This window comes from Pecten maximus, chromosome 15 (genome assembly GCF_902652985.1).
Source record: "Pecten maximus chromosome 15, xPecMax1.1, whole genome shotgun sequence".
Lineage (NCBI taxonomy): Eukaryota > Metazoa > Mollusca > Bivalvia > Pectinida > Pectinidae > Pecten > Pecten maximus.
The window spans coordinates 32,725,693-32,745,837 of NC_047029.1; the positions used below are offsets into that span (position 1 = coordinate 32,725,693).

Here is a 20,145-nt window from a genome sequence, read left to right on the forward strand (position 1 = left end):
CGTTGACCTTGAATAGAGGTCAAGGTCATTCATTTGAACAAACTTGGTAGCCCTTCACCCAAGCATGCTACATACCCAATATCAACTCACTGCGACTCTTGGTTATTGAGATAGAAGTCGTTTAAATGGAAAAGTTGACGACGGCCGGACGACTGACAACGCGTCACCGCATAATCTCACTTGCCGTTCGGGCAGGTGAGCTAAAAACACATTTTATTCCCCAGTTTCATTTATGCCAACAAGCTGCCAATAGGTATGGTTGTAATTTATCTATTTTGTGTTGTGTTACGACCCATCGACAATTTAGATTTTTTTAAGAAACTTAAAATGAAACTACCAAACGGTTATTTTTCCGCCCAATCAAAACATAACATGGCATCCACAACAGCAATTTAGTAATGTGATTGCACAATCATTGTTTCCGTGAACAACACAACACCTATTTAAACATAAGTTCTTTTCAGGTTTCCTCAGTGGTATTTAGTACAATTGTGGCATGGATGATTCTGATATAGTGTTGACTAAGCATTGTTATTATTTTGATTGGTCCGCATTCCCAATCTAATTAAAATAAAGATGTTCACTTTAACTCAGTTACATGAACATCGAACAACATTCCATAAGGAGTCACGTTCTGATGAAATATGTTGTATTTAAGGTCAATTTGTCGATGTTATCGAAGCAAACGATTTAGTTACAGCATGCATCTGAAGCAAACCATTTCGACACAAAATGTATATAGCTATATGATTTGTGGTTCAAAATGACTTGAAACAAATTGACAAATTATGCAAGCTATGCACTCTAGTAATGCTTAATCGGTTTGGTTTATTTTATTTAACATCCTATTAACAGCTAAGGTCATTTAAGGACGACATATAAAATTCATTTCCACGATTTTGGTAGTAGTCATTTGATTGGCTAATCCAAAAGGTCACCCTGACGTGACCCCTAATGGGATGTTGTTAGATGTTCATGTAACGGAGTGAGAATCTAGATTTTAATTATATTACAAGACGGTCGCTAACTTGAAAAACACATTTTAAATTACTTCTGTTTCGAGGTTATGGGTATGACATTTAAAACAGCCAGGGTCATATGAGGACGGATGTAAAAGATTGATGATCCCAGGTGTTAAAATGAAGGTAGATCTTTACATCTTTTTCTCATGGCCCACTTTGCATGGTAGTCGAAAATGTGTTATTTTTCGGCTTGACAGTCCACGGTGGCCATTTTTGTAACATGACTGCACATCCATAATTTTTATAAACTATCACAAATTTTCTTAAGTTCCACCAGTTGGGGTCAGTTCAAACTTTGCCACGGCAGACTATTCTGGTAAAGTTTGAAGTGCTGTATTCCAAGATGGCCGGCATTGTCACCATCTTAAAAAACACATGAAACTGTTTCCAGATGGACTTTTTTTTAGGATAGGAAGCCGACAAAGTGTAAAATGTATTTATCGGCCTCGTCAAAATTTTCACTTTTTAAACGCAGACCACCTGCGTTGCTGCGAGTATATTATACTGCTCTTAGGTGGCCTTCAACACAGGAAAGGTCACTAGGGCAAAACAACGGTGAGTCAAGCAGATAAAAAACAAACAAAAAGGATCTAGTCAGTATCTTCATACTCAAACAAATTCGCGAAAACGGTATAAAAAGCCCTAACGTCTATAAATCTAACTGCTGTAACATCCTAAGTAGAGCGTGATGTCATAGTGCTTTTTTATATTGTCTAGAATATTAACAGTCTTTTATCATTCAAGATACACACGTTGACTGAAGATTCAGTCTGCATGTCTGATGCAAATTGTTCAGACGTCGATTTTGTAAACCAAGAGCGGAGATGCCTTCAGATTCGACGGAGCTCGTTTCTCTCAACAGGACGGAATTACAAGAAAGTCAACAGAGTGTACTCAATTACTGTTCAATGCAGGAAAATATCGACCCAAATGATGACAGTAACAGCCAGGAAGACAGGATGAAGGACAAGGATATGTTGACGTAAGTAAAACATGATTAAGGACCGTGTCATATTGTATCAGTGGAGCGAGTTTGCACAACACATGCATACGTATACATGATCAACTGATTCAGAAGCTTAAATTTGACCTCTGACTACTGGTTTATTGTCGTTCATTGTCACATCTTACTTACGAGTTTATGTTATACATGTCCAGGATATTAAGAAGTTAGAATGAATATTAAAACCTTAGTTTGATTGTTTGTAAGCTGAGGCCATTACAATATTGACTGTTCTCTCCACGTGCGTCGAAGTCCACGTGTGCACGTCTGATGTTCTACTTCTGGAATGATATTATTTACTCCACTAATTTTCTTTGATATTCACATATAAACCTTTAATAATAATATTCTTTAACTAGAACTGTCGCCAGGATGGCTGACTAATACCCCCGCAATCTACACGAGTCAATGGTTAATTGGAACTGTTATAATTTTGAGAAAAAGAAAGTGAGATGCACATCTACACATGCTCCTCTATATTTGTGTCTGCCCTGCAGGTAGGGCGTAAGAATTGTACCTGCTGCCCCCATTGCATGATCGTAAGAGACGACTAAATTTGGGATCTTATCTTTTCTCTTCTTTCTGAACAACTTTCTTCTTCCTAATGTCTCCCTTGACAATGTCTCACTTTTGGCCTTTTGTTGAGCGTTCGCCCCTGTGAGGAAGGCTTTGAGCTCTATCCCCTGGCCGAGACATACCAGAGTCTTTAAAAATGGTAGTTGCTACTCCTGCTTAGCGCTCAGCATATCAGGAGATGGACGACTGGTTCACCCGTTGTCAGTATAATGTGACCGGGTGGGGTGTGCTGCTGGGTGTCTTCGGCAGTATGCTCCAGTGAGGTAGCACTATAAATCGGCAAAAGTTCCGGCCTATCTCAGGGAGACTTAACACGAAAATACCGCAGCCTCCCACAACACACATACGCACTCAACACACGCATGCATGTCGCACGCACGGGAGGCCGTCCTTAAATGACCTTAGCTGTCAATAGGACGTTAAACAAAATAAACCAAACCAAACCAAACTATATTTGTGTGAAGTTTCATTGAAATGGGCCCTTCGGTTTAGGAGGTGTTGTCCGGACAAACTTAAATTAATGGTTCTTATCGGAAAACCTGTTTATAGTGACAAGTTGCCATAGCAACCATAATTTTGAGAAAAAGAAAGTGGCATGCACATCTACACATGGTCCTCTATATTTTTGTGGAATTTCATTTAAATCGGCCCTTCGGTTTAGGAGGAGTTGTCCGGACAAATGGTTCTTATCACAAAACCTGTTTATAGTGACCAGTTGCCATAGCAACCATAATTTTGAGAAAAAGAAAGCGGCATGCACATCTACACATGGTCCTCTATATTTGTGTGAAGTTTCATTGAAATCGGCCCTTCGGTTTAGGAGGAGTTGTCCGGACAATCTTAAAGTGACGGTTCTTATCAGAAAACCTTGTTATAGTGACCAGTTGCCATAGCAACCATAATTTTGAAAAAAAGTGGCATGCACATCTACACATGATCATTAATATGTGTGTGAAGTTTCATTGGAATCGGCCCATCGGTTTAGGAGGAGTTGTCCGGACAAAATGCGTCTACAGACAGACGGACGGACAGACAACCTGATTCCAGTATACCCCCCTAACTTCGTTGCGGGGGTATAATTAAAATATGCTTAGACACATAATTAAGGCAAATGGGGAAATACAGCTTTCATTAAGATATGCTTAGATACATATTTTAGGCAAATGGTGAAATACAACTTCAATTAAAGTATGCATTTTGACATAAATGACGGAAGATTTGTTTAACATTTTCTTTTAATTTTAGAGATTTTCAAGGATTTATGCTACTCCTACCATCGTATATTGGAATTGGATTTCTTGGACTCCCATATATGGTCAAACTTCTTGGCCTGTGGGTAAGTTATACATCGTGTTCATATCAACTAGCACTACACTTCTGTATCACGTCCTGGTTTTTGTGCTGGCCAGGTGCTATAATGCATCTTTATCATTTTACATGTCCTGCTTAGAGCTCAGCATATTATGAGTGGGGCGACTGTTTCTCCAGTTATCAGCAAAATGCAACCAGGTGGAATGGCGCATGGAATTGACGCATACATGTCGCACGCACGGGAGGCCGTCCTTAAATGACCTTAGCTGTTAATAGGACGTTAAACAAAATAAACCAAACCAGACCAAACTTGATACATTTTAACATTTTAGTTTGATACCTTTTCTTTCTGTGAACGACCTTCTTATTTTGTATTTGGCCCTGAATGACTCAAATTGTCGATGGGCCGTAAAACAATACAATACAACACTACGCATTCTCTATTGACAATATATTAATTATTCTGGAGAAAACGTTGACTTAAACGGATTATTTTAATCAGATTGAAAAGAAATAATACCAACATTAACAGTAACATATAGCTGATGTGATATACATGTATAAAGTTTCATCAAAATCTGCTTATTAGTTTAGGAAGAGTCCTCTCCAGACAAGGTAGGTCAGACGCTGAGATATAGGACCCAGTTTCACTAAGGGTCGTAAATCTGCACGTGAACGTCTACGTGTAGATTTACGACCTTTAGTGAAACTGGGTCCAGGAGAGGAAAATTCCAGTATACACCATCGTTATGATGATATGAGTTAATAACACCTTTTCCATTCTTAGTATGGAAGTGCTGGACTTCTTTTATTTGGAGCTTTGAACGAAATCGCAGCTTTGATGTTAACAGGAACTACCTCCCGTTTACCAGAAAGGTATACTATACATCGGTTTATAAACTTAAGATATAGGCACTTTACAGCATGAACGATACATGAACTATACTTTACAATGTGTTGTTAGATGTACAATGGTGTCTTTTCGAGGGTCTACTAAGAGTATATAACTATGATTAAATCAATCTAGTTAAAATCTAAATGGTCAGTCTCATTATGTTCATGCCACGTAGTGAAAATGAACTTCTAGATTTCAATTCGATTGTGATTGACTTATTTTTAGAGGAATATTGGTACACAAAACACATGTGGCCTTCACAAAATCCAGTTTATACATGTTTTTGTCTGCGCTTGATGCACCACTATTTGTTCTGCCATCCTAGGACAAAAGTAGCCTTAACGTCTTATTAACAGCCAGGGTCATTTAAGGACGTGCCAGGTTTTGGAGGTGGCGGAAAGCCGGCGTATCCTGAGAAAAACCACCGGCCTACGGTCAGTACCTGGCAACTGCAACTCAGAGGTCGAGGGCTTGTGAGAAAGTGTTGGGACACCTTAACCACTCTGCCACGGCGGCCCCTTGATCCTGTGTATTCAGAGTTGACAGTCCAAACTTTTTTACGAATCATCTAACGGAAACGTCAGTTACAAGTGCTCACATTGACTCGTTTATTACTGTATAGCGGGTTATTTTAGCGACTAGTTTTGAATCATTTTATCATTAAACTTGTTAAATTTACCATACATTGACATTGCAGACTGTTTGATCGACATGGTGGTGAAATAAACACTAACACATACCACAGCCTCCAAAAACACACATTCGCACTCACTACACGCACGGGCGTCCGTCCTTAAATGACCTTAGCTGTTGATAAGACATTAAACTAATGAAACCAAACACACATTAACACAGTCATGTCTATATAACACCACACAAACCAACTATAGACGGTATAGTAACTGTTCTGGGCTATTTCATTGTCTTATTTTTTGATAATGTATTGATCTTATAATCAACCTTTTAAAATAAATTTGCATTCTCTTCCTCCTGTATTGGCTCATTTATGAAAGCAAGATCATCCTAACACATTTTTAACGATAATCCCCAATTTAAACGCCCTTCAACTTTGACGTTGAATCGCTAAATATCACACAATCTAATCTAACCCCTGTATACTGTATGAGGATTGTGGTGAATAGTTTGATCATATACCATTGAGAAAATGGTTTGCCATTTTGTATTGACTTCAGAACAGGTGAGAGGTTTAGTGATATCGGAAGAGCAGCGGAGATGAGTATGAAATTGGGACCTCCTTGTTTACAACCTCACGCCGGAAAATTCAGGTCAGTGACTCGATTTATCGTTATGAAATGTGATCGCCGATGTTGGAATAGCGATAAGATCATCGGTTCAAGTCAATTTGCTATATTGATAAATATGTGCAGTTTGTAAAACATTACCATACTGTCAAACTCATATTTGCTTGAAATTCCCCCATATTCGATTGTGGAATGGAATAGGGTAAAGGGGCACCCTAATCCCCAGATATTTTCTGAACAAGATCTTGATTTTAGATACTAGGTTGAAGAATTTAAACACATATTTTCATACTTTAAATAATGAATGTTCAGTGAAATCCCCTAGTTTTAGAGTAGATGTTCTCAGGTATCGAAATTCAAAAACCCAGAGTAAGGCCAGGGTTAGCATCAATTTTGGTCTGTATAAGGACGGAGTTCATCCAGGTTCTATACTAGCTAGGTGTTGGCTCAAGAGATTCTTGCTGTGTATTCTGGAGGTTTAAAGCTACATTTTGATTTTATAGGTACATGTTTTGTAGGTGTATACATTTATGTTTTTTTTATTAGTATTGTGAACATAAGTGTGTATATATGCAGTGTAGTCAGCTTTGACTTGCGTGTCGGTTGGGACTGCCCTATCACACATATATTGTGTCAATAGTTGCTGCGCTGCCTATAGATACATTTTAGTAACCATGTCGTTGACTTAAGAGAAATGTGCTATGATACAGAAACTTACAGCTTCTGGTAAGTTTAAGATCACTCCTCTGCAGGAGGGGGAGGAAGCTGGTACCCATGATAGTTATAGAAAAGTAAGCACCCCGAAACATGAATGTAATTTTGGATTTGAGGAGTCATTAGCAAAACCCCATGGCAGTAACACCCCCAAAATCTCTCAGTTCTCAGGTGACCCGAGTCCTCATAAGAACGAGGTTACGTATAGAGAGTGGAGATATGAGGTTCAGTATCTGTCCGATGACCCTTTGTTATCGCAGAGTACTCTGGGGCAGGCCATTCGGAGATCTTTAAGGGGCGGTGCCAGGTTAGCTTTAATGGGGATTGATAACCAACAGTGTCCTCGAGATATTGAACAAATTTGACATCCTCTATGGTGATGTTCGCACCAAAGACATGATAATGCAAGAGTTTTTTTTAACTCATATCAAAAGTCAGGTGAGTCAGCAACTGAGTTTGGCTGTAGGCTAGACTGTATGCTGCAAGTTGCTGTTGAACAGGGACATTTGGATAGTTATTCAAAGAATGACCTTTTGCGTAGGAAATTTTGGTCGTCCTTGGCATGTGAAAAGCTGAAAAGCCAGACAAGGCATAAGTTTGACACTATACTAGATTACAATCGGCTATTAAAGGAGATTAGGATAGTGGAGAGTGAGATAAACATCAGTAGTGGAGTTAAGGCTGCAAGTGGTAATAGTAAGAAAGCGAGCCAGCATGCTATTCAGGACGAGAGGGTAGGTCAACCTCATACTTTAGAGGAGTTGGAGGAAAAGTTTGATAGAAAACTGGAGAAGTTAGACGAGAAGGTTAGTGATCAGTTTTCTAAGGTTATGGAAAAGTTGAATAGCTTGCAGGTGAACAAACCACGTTATTCTAATAGCAATAGATACCAGAATGATGACAACCGTAGTAGGAAAGGGTATAATGGCCAAGGTCAAAGTCAGAAAGGTCAAGGTCAGAAAGGCTAAGGTCAAGGTCAAAAGGCTAAGGATAGGTGGGGCGCAAAGACCCAAACGCCTAAAGGGTTCTGCAGCTGGCCATGCGGAGACCCTCAAAGGTTTAGATAAAGGCCAACCAGTTCTGCATAGGATGGTAGGGGAAAGGAATGAAAACTGTGTAGTTTTGCATGGTGAGGAAATGACTGGGTTGATTGATAGTGGATCTATGATTACAACTTTGTCTAAGAACCGATATCTGCAGTTGAGAAATAGGCCAGAATTGTTAGGTTTGGACAAGTTAGGTCTAGAGGTGACAGTTGCTGACGGTACTAGGTTGAATTATCTTGGCTACATTGAAACTTGGGTTCAAATTCCATTTCTAGGTAATGTTGAGATACCAGTGCCTGTGTTGATAGTGCCAGATACTGAATACAATGAACGGTGTCCAGTGATCATAGGTACAAATATTATTAGACCATGTAAAGCTATTTCAAGTGAAACAGATTTTGAAAAGGTACCCCAGGAGTGGAAGGTGGCCATGAATAGTATAGAGTGTAACAAGTTCTATGTCAAGTCCTTAAGTAAGAAGACAGTAACAGTGCAACCTTATGGTTCCTGCATGGTTGATGGGATAGTTAGAGATATAGGACAGGGGATTAGTGAAGTTGTGACAGAAAACTTAGACAGTGGAGAAGCTGGGTTTGCAGTGAGTCCTAGGGTAGTTAAGTGTAATCAACAGTCAAATGTGGTAAGGGTACGTGTTCAAGTTTGTAATTTGACTGCAAAGCCTGTGTTGATAAGGCCTAGGACAGAGTTCTGCCAGGTTCAGGAGGTCAAGGTTGTAGATGATTTAGCTTCAAGTGTAGTTAGGTTACCAACAAAGTCAAGTCCTGAGGAGTTGGGGGTACACATTGATCCCAGCACATTATCCCAAGAACAATTAGCTACTGTTAGGGAAATGTTGACTAAATGGAGTCACATCTTCTCAAAAGATGCTTCAGATTTAGGTAACGCAGATATTGTTAAGCATAAAATAGAGCTGATGGAGGAGAAACCATTCAAACAACCATATAGGCGTATCCCTCCTGGAATGTTTGAGGAGGTACGGCAACATGTTAAGGACATGCTTGACATAGGAGTCATTAGAGAGTCAGATTCTCCATTTTCTTCTAACATAGTACTCGTTAGGAAAAAAGATGGCTCTCTGAGATTCTGTATCGATTACAGAATGCTCAACAATAGAACTCGGAAGGATGCTTACAGTCTCCCGAGCTTTGATGACATAATAGATACCCTCAATGGCTCAAAGTTCTTTTCCAAGCTTGACCTTCGCTCAGGTTATTGGCAGGTGGAAATGGAGGAAGAGTCAAAGCCATACACAGCCTTCACCGTAGGTAATTTAGGGTTTTACGAATGTAACCGTATGGGTTTCGGATTAACAAATGCTCCAGCCACATTCCAACGGTTGATGGAGAAGTGTATGGGGGATTTACATCTCCGGGAGTGTTTAGTTTTCATTGATGATGTCCTCATTTTTGCTAGAACATTTTAGGAGCACATGAAAAGGTTGCAGGCTGTGTTTGGTAAGCTTGAGGAGCATAATCTTAAACTGAAGCCTTCCAAGTGTGAACTGTTTAAACCCTCAGTCACATATCTTGGTCACATGGTTTCAGAGCAGGGTATCGGTACTGACCCAGAAAAAACTAAAGCAGTCAGAGACTGGCCTGAACCCAAGAGTTTGAAGGAGCTTCGACAGTTCCTCGGGTTCACCGGTTACTACCGACGGTTCATTAAAGACTACTCAAAGATAGTTGAACCACTCAACGCGTTGTTGCGGGGACATGGTCCTCCTAACAAAACCAAGGTTGGTAGTAAACGGAAGGTGGCACCTGCAAAGTGGAAATGGGGTGATCGGCAACAGAGTGCCTTTGACACTGTCAAAGAGATGCTTGTTAGTCCTCCGATTCTGGGATATGCAGATTATTCCAAACCATTTGTAGTTCACACCGATGCCCGTGGCGACGGTCTGGGTAGTATTCTCTATCAAGAACAGGAAGGTCGACCAAGAGTCATAGCGTATGCTAGTAGGGGGCTTCGGTCCAGTGAAAGAAACTATCCAGCTCACAAGTTGGAGTTTCTAGCGTTAAAATGGGCAGTCACCGATAAACACCATGACTACCTCTATGGTACCAAATTTCAGGTGATAACTGATAATAACCCATTAACTTATGTCCTCACCAAGGCTAAGTTAGACGCTACAGGTCAGCGCTGGATAGCCGCCTTGGCTAGCTATGATTTTACTATATCATATAGGCCTGGGAAAAACAACTGTGATGCTGATGGGTTGTCCCGTTGCCCACAGGTTTCTGCCGACACGGTCAAGACAATTTGCCAGGCTGCCACCGCATCAGTGCCACTTGTTGACTCGGTGACGCCGGGTCCCACCTCTCTTTCGGCCGGAGATGAGGCTGGGGACCGTCCGACCGAGTTTGGCAATGTGGATTGGGCATTAGAACAGAGTAGGGATCCAGTAATTGGTAGACTTATTCACCTCTACAGTAGGAAGCGTTTCCCTGGGGGAGTGGAGCTGAAGAATGAGCCTCCTGAGGTGCGAAGGTACCTTAGGGAGAAAGGGCGTATCTCCTTCCTGAAGGGTGTTTTGTACAGAACCGCTACTGTAGATGGTGAGCAAGTGAATCAGTTGCTGTTGCCCGATGCTTACAGAGCCCAAGCACTGAGAGGTGTCCACGATGAGGTAGGTCACCAGGGTAAAGAAAAGACCCTATGGCTAGCCAGGCGAAGGTTTTATTGGCCAGGCCTCGAAGGTGATATTAGTGCCAAAGTTGAACACTGTGGCAGATGCATAAGGAGGAAAACCCCTGTGAAACCAGTGGCTGGGTTGGTTCCCATTGAATCCACTAGGCCATTGGAGTTGCTGTGCGTAGATTTCCTGAGTTTGGAGAGGTCAAAGGGTGGTTATGAAAATATTTTAGTAATCACTGACCACTTTACTCGTTTCGCACATGCAATACCCTGTCGTAATCAATTAGCCACAACGACAGCAAAAGCACTGTATGAACATTTTATAGTGCATTACAGTTTCCCTGAGAAGTTGCTGTCTGACCAGGGCAGGAACTTCTGTAGCAAGGTCATCAGGGAACTTTGTAAAATCGCTGGAGTGAAAAAGGTTCGCACCACACCCTATCACCCCATGGGCAATGGCTCAGCAGAGCGATTTAACCAAACACTCCTTAAAATGCTAGCCACTTTAGAGTCTGAACAAAAGTCTGACTGGAAGAGTTATGTCTCTCCCTTAGTACAGGCATACAATGCTACAAAAAGTGACGCAACTGGGTACTCTCCCCACTATTTAATGTTTGGGTGGCATCCACGGTTATCCGTTGACGCATTCCTGGGAATTGGTGAGCCTGGGTGTGATCAGAATAGTAATCGGGACTCTTATGCCCAACGGCCGAGACAGAGGCTGGAGTATGCCTACAAATCAGCGGCACGAGTTTCTGGGAAGCAGGCTGAGCAAAATAAAGCCGCTTACGACGCTCGGATACGCGAGTCGAAACTCTGTGTGGGAGATAGGGTTTTAGTCAGGAAAGTTGGACTGAAAGGTAGGGTTTTAGTCAGGAAAGTTGGACTGAAAGGTAGACAAAAACTTGCCGATAAGTGGGAGCAAGCTCCTTACAAAATAGTGGCAGCGGAAGTAGATGGGCTTCCGGTCTATAAAGTGCAGAGGGAAGATGGTGTTGGTGTCGTGCGAACGCTCCACCGGAACATGTTGCTGCTATTTACAGCAATTCCAACGGACCTACAGCAAAGTGATGCTGGGGACAACCGCAGGGTTTGTCCGAATAAGGTCAGTAGGGTTAAGACTCGGGTTGAGTCAAGTTCCAGCTCGGAGGAGACCGACGGGTCGAGCACGGACAGTGGATGGTATGTCATTCCTCAAAGGAGGACATCCAAGAGGGTAGTTACCCTTGGGGCCCCTGGACCGGTCAGGAGTTCTACACTGTCACCACCATTAAGTCCATCGTTACATGAGTTATCTTCCCCTGATGATGACCCTGGTGAGTTATCTGCCATTGACCCAAAATCCGATGAGAGTCCATCAATACAAGAGTTGTCTCCCCCTGTTGACGACACTGAGGTGTTATCTGCCCCTGACCCGAAACCCGAAGAGGGTAACATTCTGCCTGAAAACCCAGTTGAGATTTGCCCAAATACTCCATCATCTCATGACACTGAGATCCGACGTTCCAGTAGAGCACGAAATCCTCCGGATAGATACGGAGTCTGGACGAGTCTGGACCACGTCGCAATTGGTTCTCAAATCATTTGATGAATCATTTTAATTAACCTCTGTTTTAAAGTTTGGGATGACATGACTAAGTCACTACTAAGTAATGAATAACCCTGGAATTTACAATATTCCAGCAATCTTGTAGTAAGACAAGATTTTGAGGGTTTAGCTGTATTAACTGTAAATATGCATAGATTCCTGGTCATATTGTGTGAATGTACGACATTTTAAAAAAATAAGTGTTATTTATAAGGTTGCATTATTTTTTATACACTATTTACTGTTTAACTGAGGGATATTCCCCCAGTTATTGAATATAGGGGTTTGACCCTGTGTTCGAGCTCAGACAGAGGATGAGACTATTAATTAGTATTAGACTGTTATTATTTACTATAAGTAGGTGGTATATGGCCATTCCTATTCATGTTCAATAAGGATTATTTTATCGAGTGACAGTCTGGAAAATTACAAACTGTACTTATTTATATGTTTATAGTTCGTTTACAGGTGCGTAATTTTATTCAGGTTGACTTTTCAGATTTCCTGTGATGTTAACTTTGTTTTCTATTTTCATTGCAGGTGTACCTTATGTTTATATACATACTGATGTTATAATTCGCCTTTTCAGCCTGTGAACATTGTGCTGGTTTGTTCATTCCTGAACAAAACTTAATCTCATCATCATCAAATTTTATATTATATTATATGTATCTGCATGTTTATTAATATTATAAAATACATGCTCCGTAATGTTGAATATGGGACATATTCAAATTAAGGGGTGGGGTGGGGGGGGGGGGGGGGGGGGGGGGGGGGGGGGGGGGGGGGGGTGTATGTGTAGACCAGGGTTATACCTGTGGTATAACACCCTACGTGTATGTGTTGTGTGAGCGAGATACGTGAGTAGTGGTCACACGTTGGAATGTGAAAGCGTCCGACTGACCGTTGACAGACGGACTGTATGACTTAGCACGCGTTTTTCCCATCACACCCCAACTGGTTTTCCCTCCTATTTTCCGCCTAACTATGACTCGGCGCCGGCACTTTCACCAGTCCGGACGTGCTTATGATAAAGAGATACTTGCATGGTTGCGAGACCATTGTCAGACATCTACTACCTTGGGCCTGGGACGCCTGGTTTCCTGTACGTCGAATAAATTATATCTGGAAGAATCTACGGCTGTTGTGTCTTGTATAACGACCACACCCTACATGTACAATTCGCATCCATGTATGTATATACATGTACATTGCGATACAGATATTCAGATCATCAAATTGACATGTCATTATGATCATGTCCGGGTATCCGGCCGACCATCACTGCACCAAAACGTTCTTTTTTGTAAGAGCGTCGGTGTGGCGCAGCGGTATGAGATGCGGGTATTTCTGGTTAGGCAATTAAGTGCTGTAGATCGTGAGTTCGAGGCCCGGTCAGGGCAAGAGTCATAAGTTGTCCTCCTACGTAATTGATATTATATATCTATACTATTAGCACAATGTATTCATATGTATTATGTATTGCTGATCCAAAGGTAAAGATTTTAATTTCCTGTCGTGATATATATTGTGATGAATATATATATACATATTAACTCGTGTAAGTGACTTATTTGTTTGTTATTTTCAGATTTTCTGTCGACTTGAGCATAATTATAGCTAATAGTCTATTTATGCCTGATCTGATTGCCGCTATGAATCTGTTTTTAAAAGACGTAAGTAGACGCCTAGTTAATTAATGGTTACGAAATCAATAAAAAAAAAAAACTTTTCCCTTCGATGAAGTGACATATGTAGCTACAGCGTTAGAATCGTGCTAAAAAGCATTAGTTGTGCTTGATGCTCTTATTGCATGAATTCTGAGTGCAAGTTAATGTGAAATCTTATATTTTCTCTTATGTCAAAAACAATTTCCTCCTACTTGACACTCTCGCGTTTGGACTTAGGCTTAGAGAAGTCTTCGGAATCCGTCCACTGGCAGAGACATTGTGGATTCTATAAAATTGGTAGTGTTTTAGGAGTAGGACGACTGGTAGTCAGTATAATGTGACCAGGTGGGCAGTTTCATTGAAGTATTTGGTTTGGTTTATTTTGTTTAACGTCCTATTAACAGCTAAGGTCATTTAAGGCCGGCCTCCCGTGCATGCGACATAAAAGAAGCACTATAAAGTCGACATCAGCGTCGCAATATATCAAAGACAAAATCCCAAAACACGCGCACACCCGCTAGATGCCTGCATTTCACATAAAAGGGATGCACCATTATGTTACGTTAAACACTCATTGGAGATCGTCCTGAAATGGCCATTGCTGTTGATGAACAGTGTGATTTCAGAGAAATATAATATCCCCTAGCTGTTCCGAGGTGGTAACAGTGGGAACAAACAGTAGTTTCCTTTGATGTCCAGAGATGATTAGGCCACTGACATAATACCAATATAATGCCTTACTCTGTTTTCACAGTTCCTGCAGCAATACGTCGATATAAATGATGCGCTGTCTATAATTGGAATTTCTGGGTTACTATTTCCCATCTTTATGACACGGAGAATGAAGGTGCTGTCATATTTAGCAACAATTGGGAACATCACTCTCTTCGGGATAATGATAATATCATTCCAGTACATCTTCCAAGATCTTCCGGATACCAAAACACGACCAGCGGGCAAACTCGTCGATTTTCTATCCGTTACATCTTTCGCCAATGATGTAATGTTTTCCTACGGTGGAATAACTTTGGTAAGAAAATAACAAAGAATACCACCAATCCCACCCATGAATACAAAAACGTGAATGCTAAATTGAGACTTCATGGTAATCAATGTTAAACACAAACCATTTCAATGTTCTATTAGCTTTTTTATCGTGAATCATCAGACAACTTCCTCGGCAATGAATTCATATAATTAACAGTACCTTACACTCTTAAGCTTCATATGACCGACAATCTAATTAAAATCTAGATGGTCATTCTCACTACGTTACATGATGGTTTGGTTTGGTTTGGTTTATTTTGTTTAACGTCCTATTAACAGCTAAGGTCATTTAAGGACGGCCTCCCGTGCGTGCGACATGTATGCGTGTGATGAGTGTGTATGCGTGTTTTGGGAGGCTGCGGTATGTTCGTGTTAAGTCTCCTTGTGATAGGCCGGATCTTTTGCCGATTTAGAGTGCTACCTCACTGAAGCACACTGCCGAAGACACCCAGCATCACACCCCACCCGGTCACATTATACTGACAACGGGCGAACCAGTCGTCCCACTCCTAATTTGCTGAGCGCTAAGCAGGAGCAGCAACTACCATTTTAAAGACTGTGGTATGTCTCGGCCAGGGGACAGAACCCAAAGCCTTCCTCACAGCGGTGAACGCTCAACTAAAGGCCAAAAGTGAGGCATTGTCAAGGGAGACATTAGGGAGAAGATAGTTGTTTAGAAAGAAGAGAAAAGATAAGATCCCAAGTTTAGTCGCCTCTTACGATCATGCAATGGGGGCAGCAGGTACAATTCTTATGCCCTACCTGTACGTTACATGAACGAGAATGAAATCTTTATTTTAATTAGTTTGTATGACTGAACACTTCTAGGAAAATTCGTGAACTGATGGCTGTCCATGTCTTGATCAGTTATTATCAAATGAAAAAAACGCGTCTAAATACGTTTCCCTTCCTTGCAGGTTTTACCAATACGGGAAAGAATGAAGAGTAAGAAGCATTTTGACGGCTGGAATGGTGTGCTTGGACTTGCTCTCGTGTTTGTTACAAGTTTTCATGTTGGTTGTGGATTTTTTGGGTACCTAAAATTTGGAGAAATGACCCAAGTGAATTATATATTGAATCTGCCACACGATCAATGGTAAGTTGTTAATCGGGGCAAAGTGGGTTTATGCCGTGGTGCGGAGACGTACAAACAAACTTGTTTCGATATAACAAAAGATTTAATTAATGACTATTATTCGACCTGTAGGTCGTTTTGACCAATTTGTAAAAAAAACTATTGATCTAATTTCTTTTATCATCAGAATTGCATTCAGTGATATCATTTATATTATTATTGGAACAGAAAGTAATTCCTAGAACTGTTATTAAACCCTCAATCAAATTGGTGTTAACATCAGAACAGTTTTTTTTATATATATTTTACTACCCAATCAATATGGCATTTGTTTTCCCAATGTTTGGTTTTTAGTCCTGAATATTTATCAACTGAATGTATAGCAGACTGAAAAGAGCTTTCAGATCCGTACAATAGGAAAGTGGTGTTTAAGTTTTGTTTCCTTTTTTTAATAGTTATGCTCTTTATGCCTTTTCAAATGCACAAACGAGACTAACTTTTTAAAATCCATAAACGAGGCTAAACCATGCATTTCATTGATATATGTGTAACTAACTAAATCATAAAGTGTTCTCGAGTTTTCTGTTCAAATGAACAACCTTTACCGACATTCAAAGTCATTGGGGCCAAACAGGCTAAAATCTTTCAACGACCTCAAAATAACCAAGAGGTGCAGGGACTTGATATTGAACCTGTAGCATGCTGCGGTGAAGGGCTACGATGTTGGTCAGTAAGTTAAAATGTTGAACGGCCCACCAACACTATAAAGGCTACGAAGTTTGTTCAAATGAATGACTCTAATCTACAAAGTCACATGGGTCAAATAAGCTAAACAATTAAATGACTTCTCAATAACAAAGCACAGGGACCTGAAATTGGGCATGTATCATGCATGGATGACTGGGGTCAAGTACGCTTCAATCTTTAAACAACGATCCGACACCCGATATTAGACCAATAATATGCTGGAATGAAGGACATGAATAAACCTAGCCTACTCGTATGATAAAGAGATACGCAGTATAGTATCTGCTGAAATGACGTAGTAGATCATCTTCAAAGTTTATGTTGCACAAAGTGAGCGATACAGGCCAATTGGTTCTATTGTTATTATCCCTTCGTGACGAGGGAAAATAATAGGGATAGTCTCGTACATGTACGTCACCAAACGACGTCCTCGCTCTACCGATGTCATGTTGAAACTTCATACACTTAATAACAACCATCATCTCTTGTACGAGCTTTCCCTTGATTATTTTCCACACAAACCAATTACAACATTTCTGTAAATATTAAGTTCCCAGGCATAATAATTGAATAACCTGACTTATTATTTGTTTTAAAAGCACCATAAAGCTGCGTTTAGTTGTGTTGGAGTTACCAGTGCCGATATTTGTCGGCACAAGATGGCATGTTTACATGTGCCGATAACTAAATACGCCAATAATGACAAACTCATGACTCATTGCCGGTAGATGGATTCCTTATAAATGTCTGCAGAGTATCAACTATATACAACAACTTTAAACATGATCAATATTGCATTACCTAACCTCCTATCCTCGTCCGCTCTGTCCAACTCCGCTTCGCCTGGTACCTATATCCGGATTCATTCCTACACAGTTGTTACAAGCAATGAATTTTCGACGTCGTCGCTCTACCTATTTAATTGATTATCTAATTTCACGTGTTTGTATTTCCAGAATCTGCAAAATTGAAGTCACTGTTTCTGTCAATAGAAATTGTGAAATCCATGCTCAACGCAATTTTTGTAACTTACTCACGTGAGGTTAAATATTCGTTATAGTTGGTTCGTGCTGTCTCCTTGTGATAGTCTGAGAAGAACAATGGGATTGGTGTATATGGGGAATATTGTTGCAAGATGTTTTAAGTTACTATCGTGTCACATGTTGTATATCGTATTTAACGTCCTAATTAAAATCATCAGCGGTGGTCATTGAAGGACCAAGCCTTCACAGGTCGGCGTTACTCATTTAAGTTTAGAACGTAACAGGGTGGTGTGTTTTGTCCACTATCGTTCAGCAAGTCATTGGGGTGACACACATCTAAGCCAAAAATCAACACTTTGCACAAATGTTAAAGTTTGGATCTTTGAACAGGATAAGTGTAAGCCATAAAGCTCTCTGAAAGCTAAATAATATTGGACGGAATGAAAAGGGAAGACATTCATTTTTTCCACAAAATATGAATGTTATGAGCGGTATATTTTCTGGTTTAGTATTTCGGTATTAAGTTTATGGTTCAAACTTTCCAATTTCGTTAAAGTCTATAGTAATTTTTTATCCGTTTTGTGACAAACTGTGTTCTTAGTTTAGTAATTTAGTTACGTAATTTATTAATTAGGCAAGTGCATCATCGACTAATTTTGGTTAAATGTATAGCCAAGGGATCGGAACCAACTTTGATGTCACGAACAAATGTATCGATGAGTGGTTTATAAGTGTGAAAAAAACTTAAATCGTTCTTTATGGGAAATTATTATATCTGCCGTTCGAACGAAGGAATGCCCTTTATAAATACGCCATCAGAAGAAACAACATTGTTAGAACTGTTGGAGTATGCTGAGTCGTCACTCATTATCTTTTCAGGATATACAAATCTTTGAAGATCCTTTCCTTTCTCACCTTGTACTTAACGATCGGGACGACGGTTTTCATCGTAACAGAACTGGTGTGGGGATATGTAAAGGACAGATTTAGCATGGAACTCATTCAGAATTACGGAGAATACTTCTGTCGAGTCATTCTGCTTATTGTGTCTTGTATGTATACCAATTAATTAGAGGTAGACAATTTGAAAGTGTAAAACAGGCATCAACATAACTATATTTCAAAGAACAAAATACATCAGATCATGTTTGTAATGGATAGATACAATTTCAGGTCAGTATGACATATAGTCATCGTACTTTGTCCATCGTCTTCCACCGTCTGCCGTTCGCCCTTCGTAAGCTTTTCACGTTTCAAACCTCTCATATTCCGATGCTAGGATTAAGCTGAAACGCGCATTCATCTCGCATAGAGCGGAGTCCGTCCTGAAATGATAATAGCTGTTGATAAGACGTTGGACGAAAACAAAATACAACTGCTTCTCTGACGAGTTTGGTCAAAACTCATCCATTCCTTTACGATTTATAGCGATTTAAAGGAAAACTTGACGCGCTGTGCCATGCCCTAAGTCAGGTTGATTAAAAATGATATCGTACCTATTGGTTTATTATTCATTTTGCAGGTGCATTCACAATTTTGGTCCCAGAATTGGAACTGCTTATTTCATTGACGGGATGTTTTGGCCCAGTTTATCTAACACTTGTTGTTCCTATGGTCATCACGTTACTGACACTGTATGCCGAGGAGGAACCATCGTTACTCGTTAAGAAATTGAAAAGAAAAGTATCAATAATGTGTTTCGTAATATTATTAATATTCGGGATATACTCCATGATTGCAGGATTCAGCGTCGCTCTGTATACAGCTCTTTATCATATTGTACTGTAAGATCAGTATGCCTAAGCTCAAATTCGCAATCACATTAATACAGGGCAATCGGTAATTAGCATTTTAATGTAAGCCAACTTGTTTACAAAGAAAAAATTAATATCAATCCTCATTCAAAGTGGAATTTTTCAGTGAATCGTTTAGCGGTAACTGGTATTGTACACACAATAATTTAGATACTCTAAGGTAAAATTCCTTGTTTTAAAGGATTTACTTTCCATTTGTAGCCATTTTCCTTTAAATCATTAGTTGTTATTGTAGACGAACTCGAATGGGGATAAAGTCAATCAAAACTGTCTTTGTCCATTTATTCTACAGATTATCTGTTGTAGACCTACCAGCAAATATAAAACTAGACAATTTTAACAAGAGATCCCAGAGGGATCTTGGCGCCCACTGTTTAACGATACATATCGGTGAAATGGAAGACTAATATTTTCTTCGCATGTGGGTTAATGTTGCATTTATAATTAAAAAGAACAAAAAACATGTTTTAATATAAATTCAATATTTAATGTTTTTCCGGTTAGTTCTGTTTGTTTTTTGATCGGATTTTAATGTTAGGTGTCCAACGTCTTTATCGGGATGTTTTCGTCGTTCCTCGTGTTCTCGCGTGGTCACGTGACCGGCACGAAGGACTACATTAACACTTTGTCGGTAAATATGGCCAGAGCACCCGACCAACGTATTTTGTCGTACAAACAAATATGATACACTTATTCATCGTGCTAAGAAACCGAGAAAAAGTGCTGTACATTCTTCT

General features: G+C 40.1%; 1 protein-coding gene across 1 annotated transcript in view; it reads left to right on the forward strand.

The window, feature by feature from the left end:
* Positions 1-19,828, forward strand: part of LOC117343951 (proton-coupled amino acid transporter 4-like) — a 55,387-nt gene extending 35,559 nt beyond the window's left edge. Inside the window, exon 9 of the mRNA XM_033906518.1 lies at positions 19,117-19,828. Coding sequence (XP_033762409.1) covers positions 19,117-19,382 — 266 coding nt within the window. The 3' untranslated portion in view covers positions 19,383-19,828. The remainder of the gene's footprint in view (positions 1-19,116) is intronic.
* Positions 19,829-20,145: the final 317 nt, after the last annotated feature.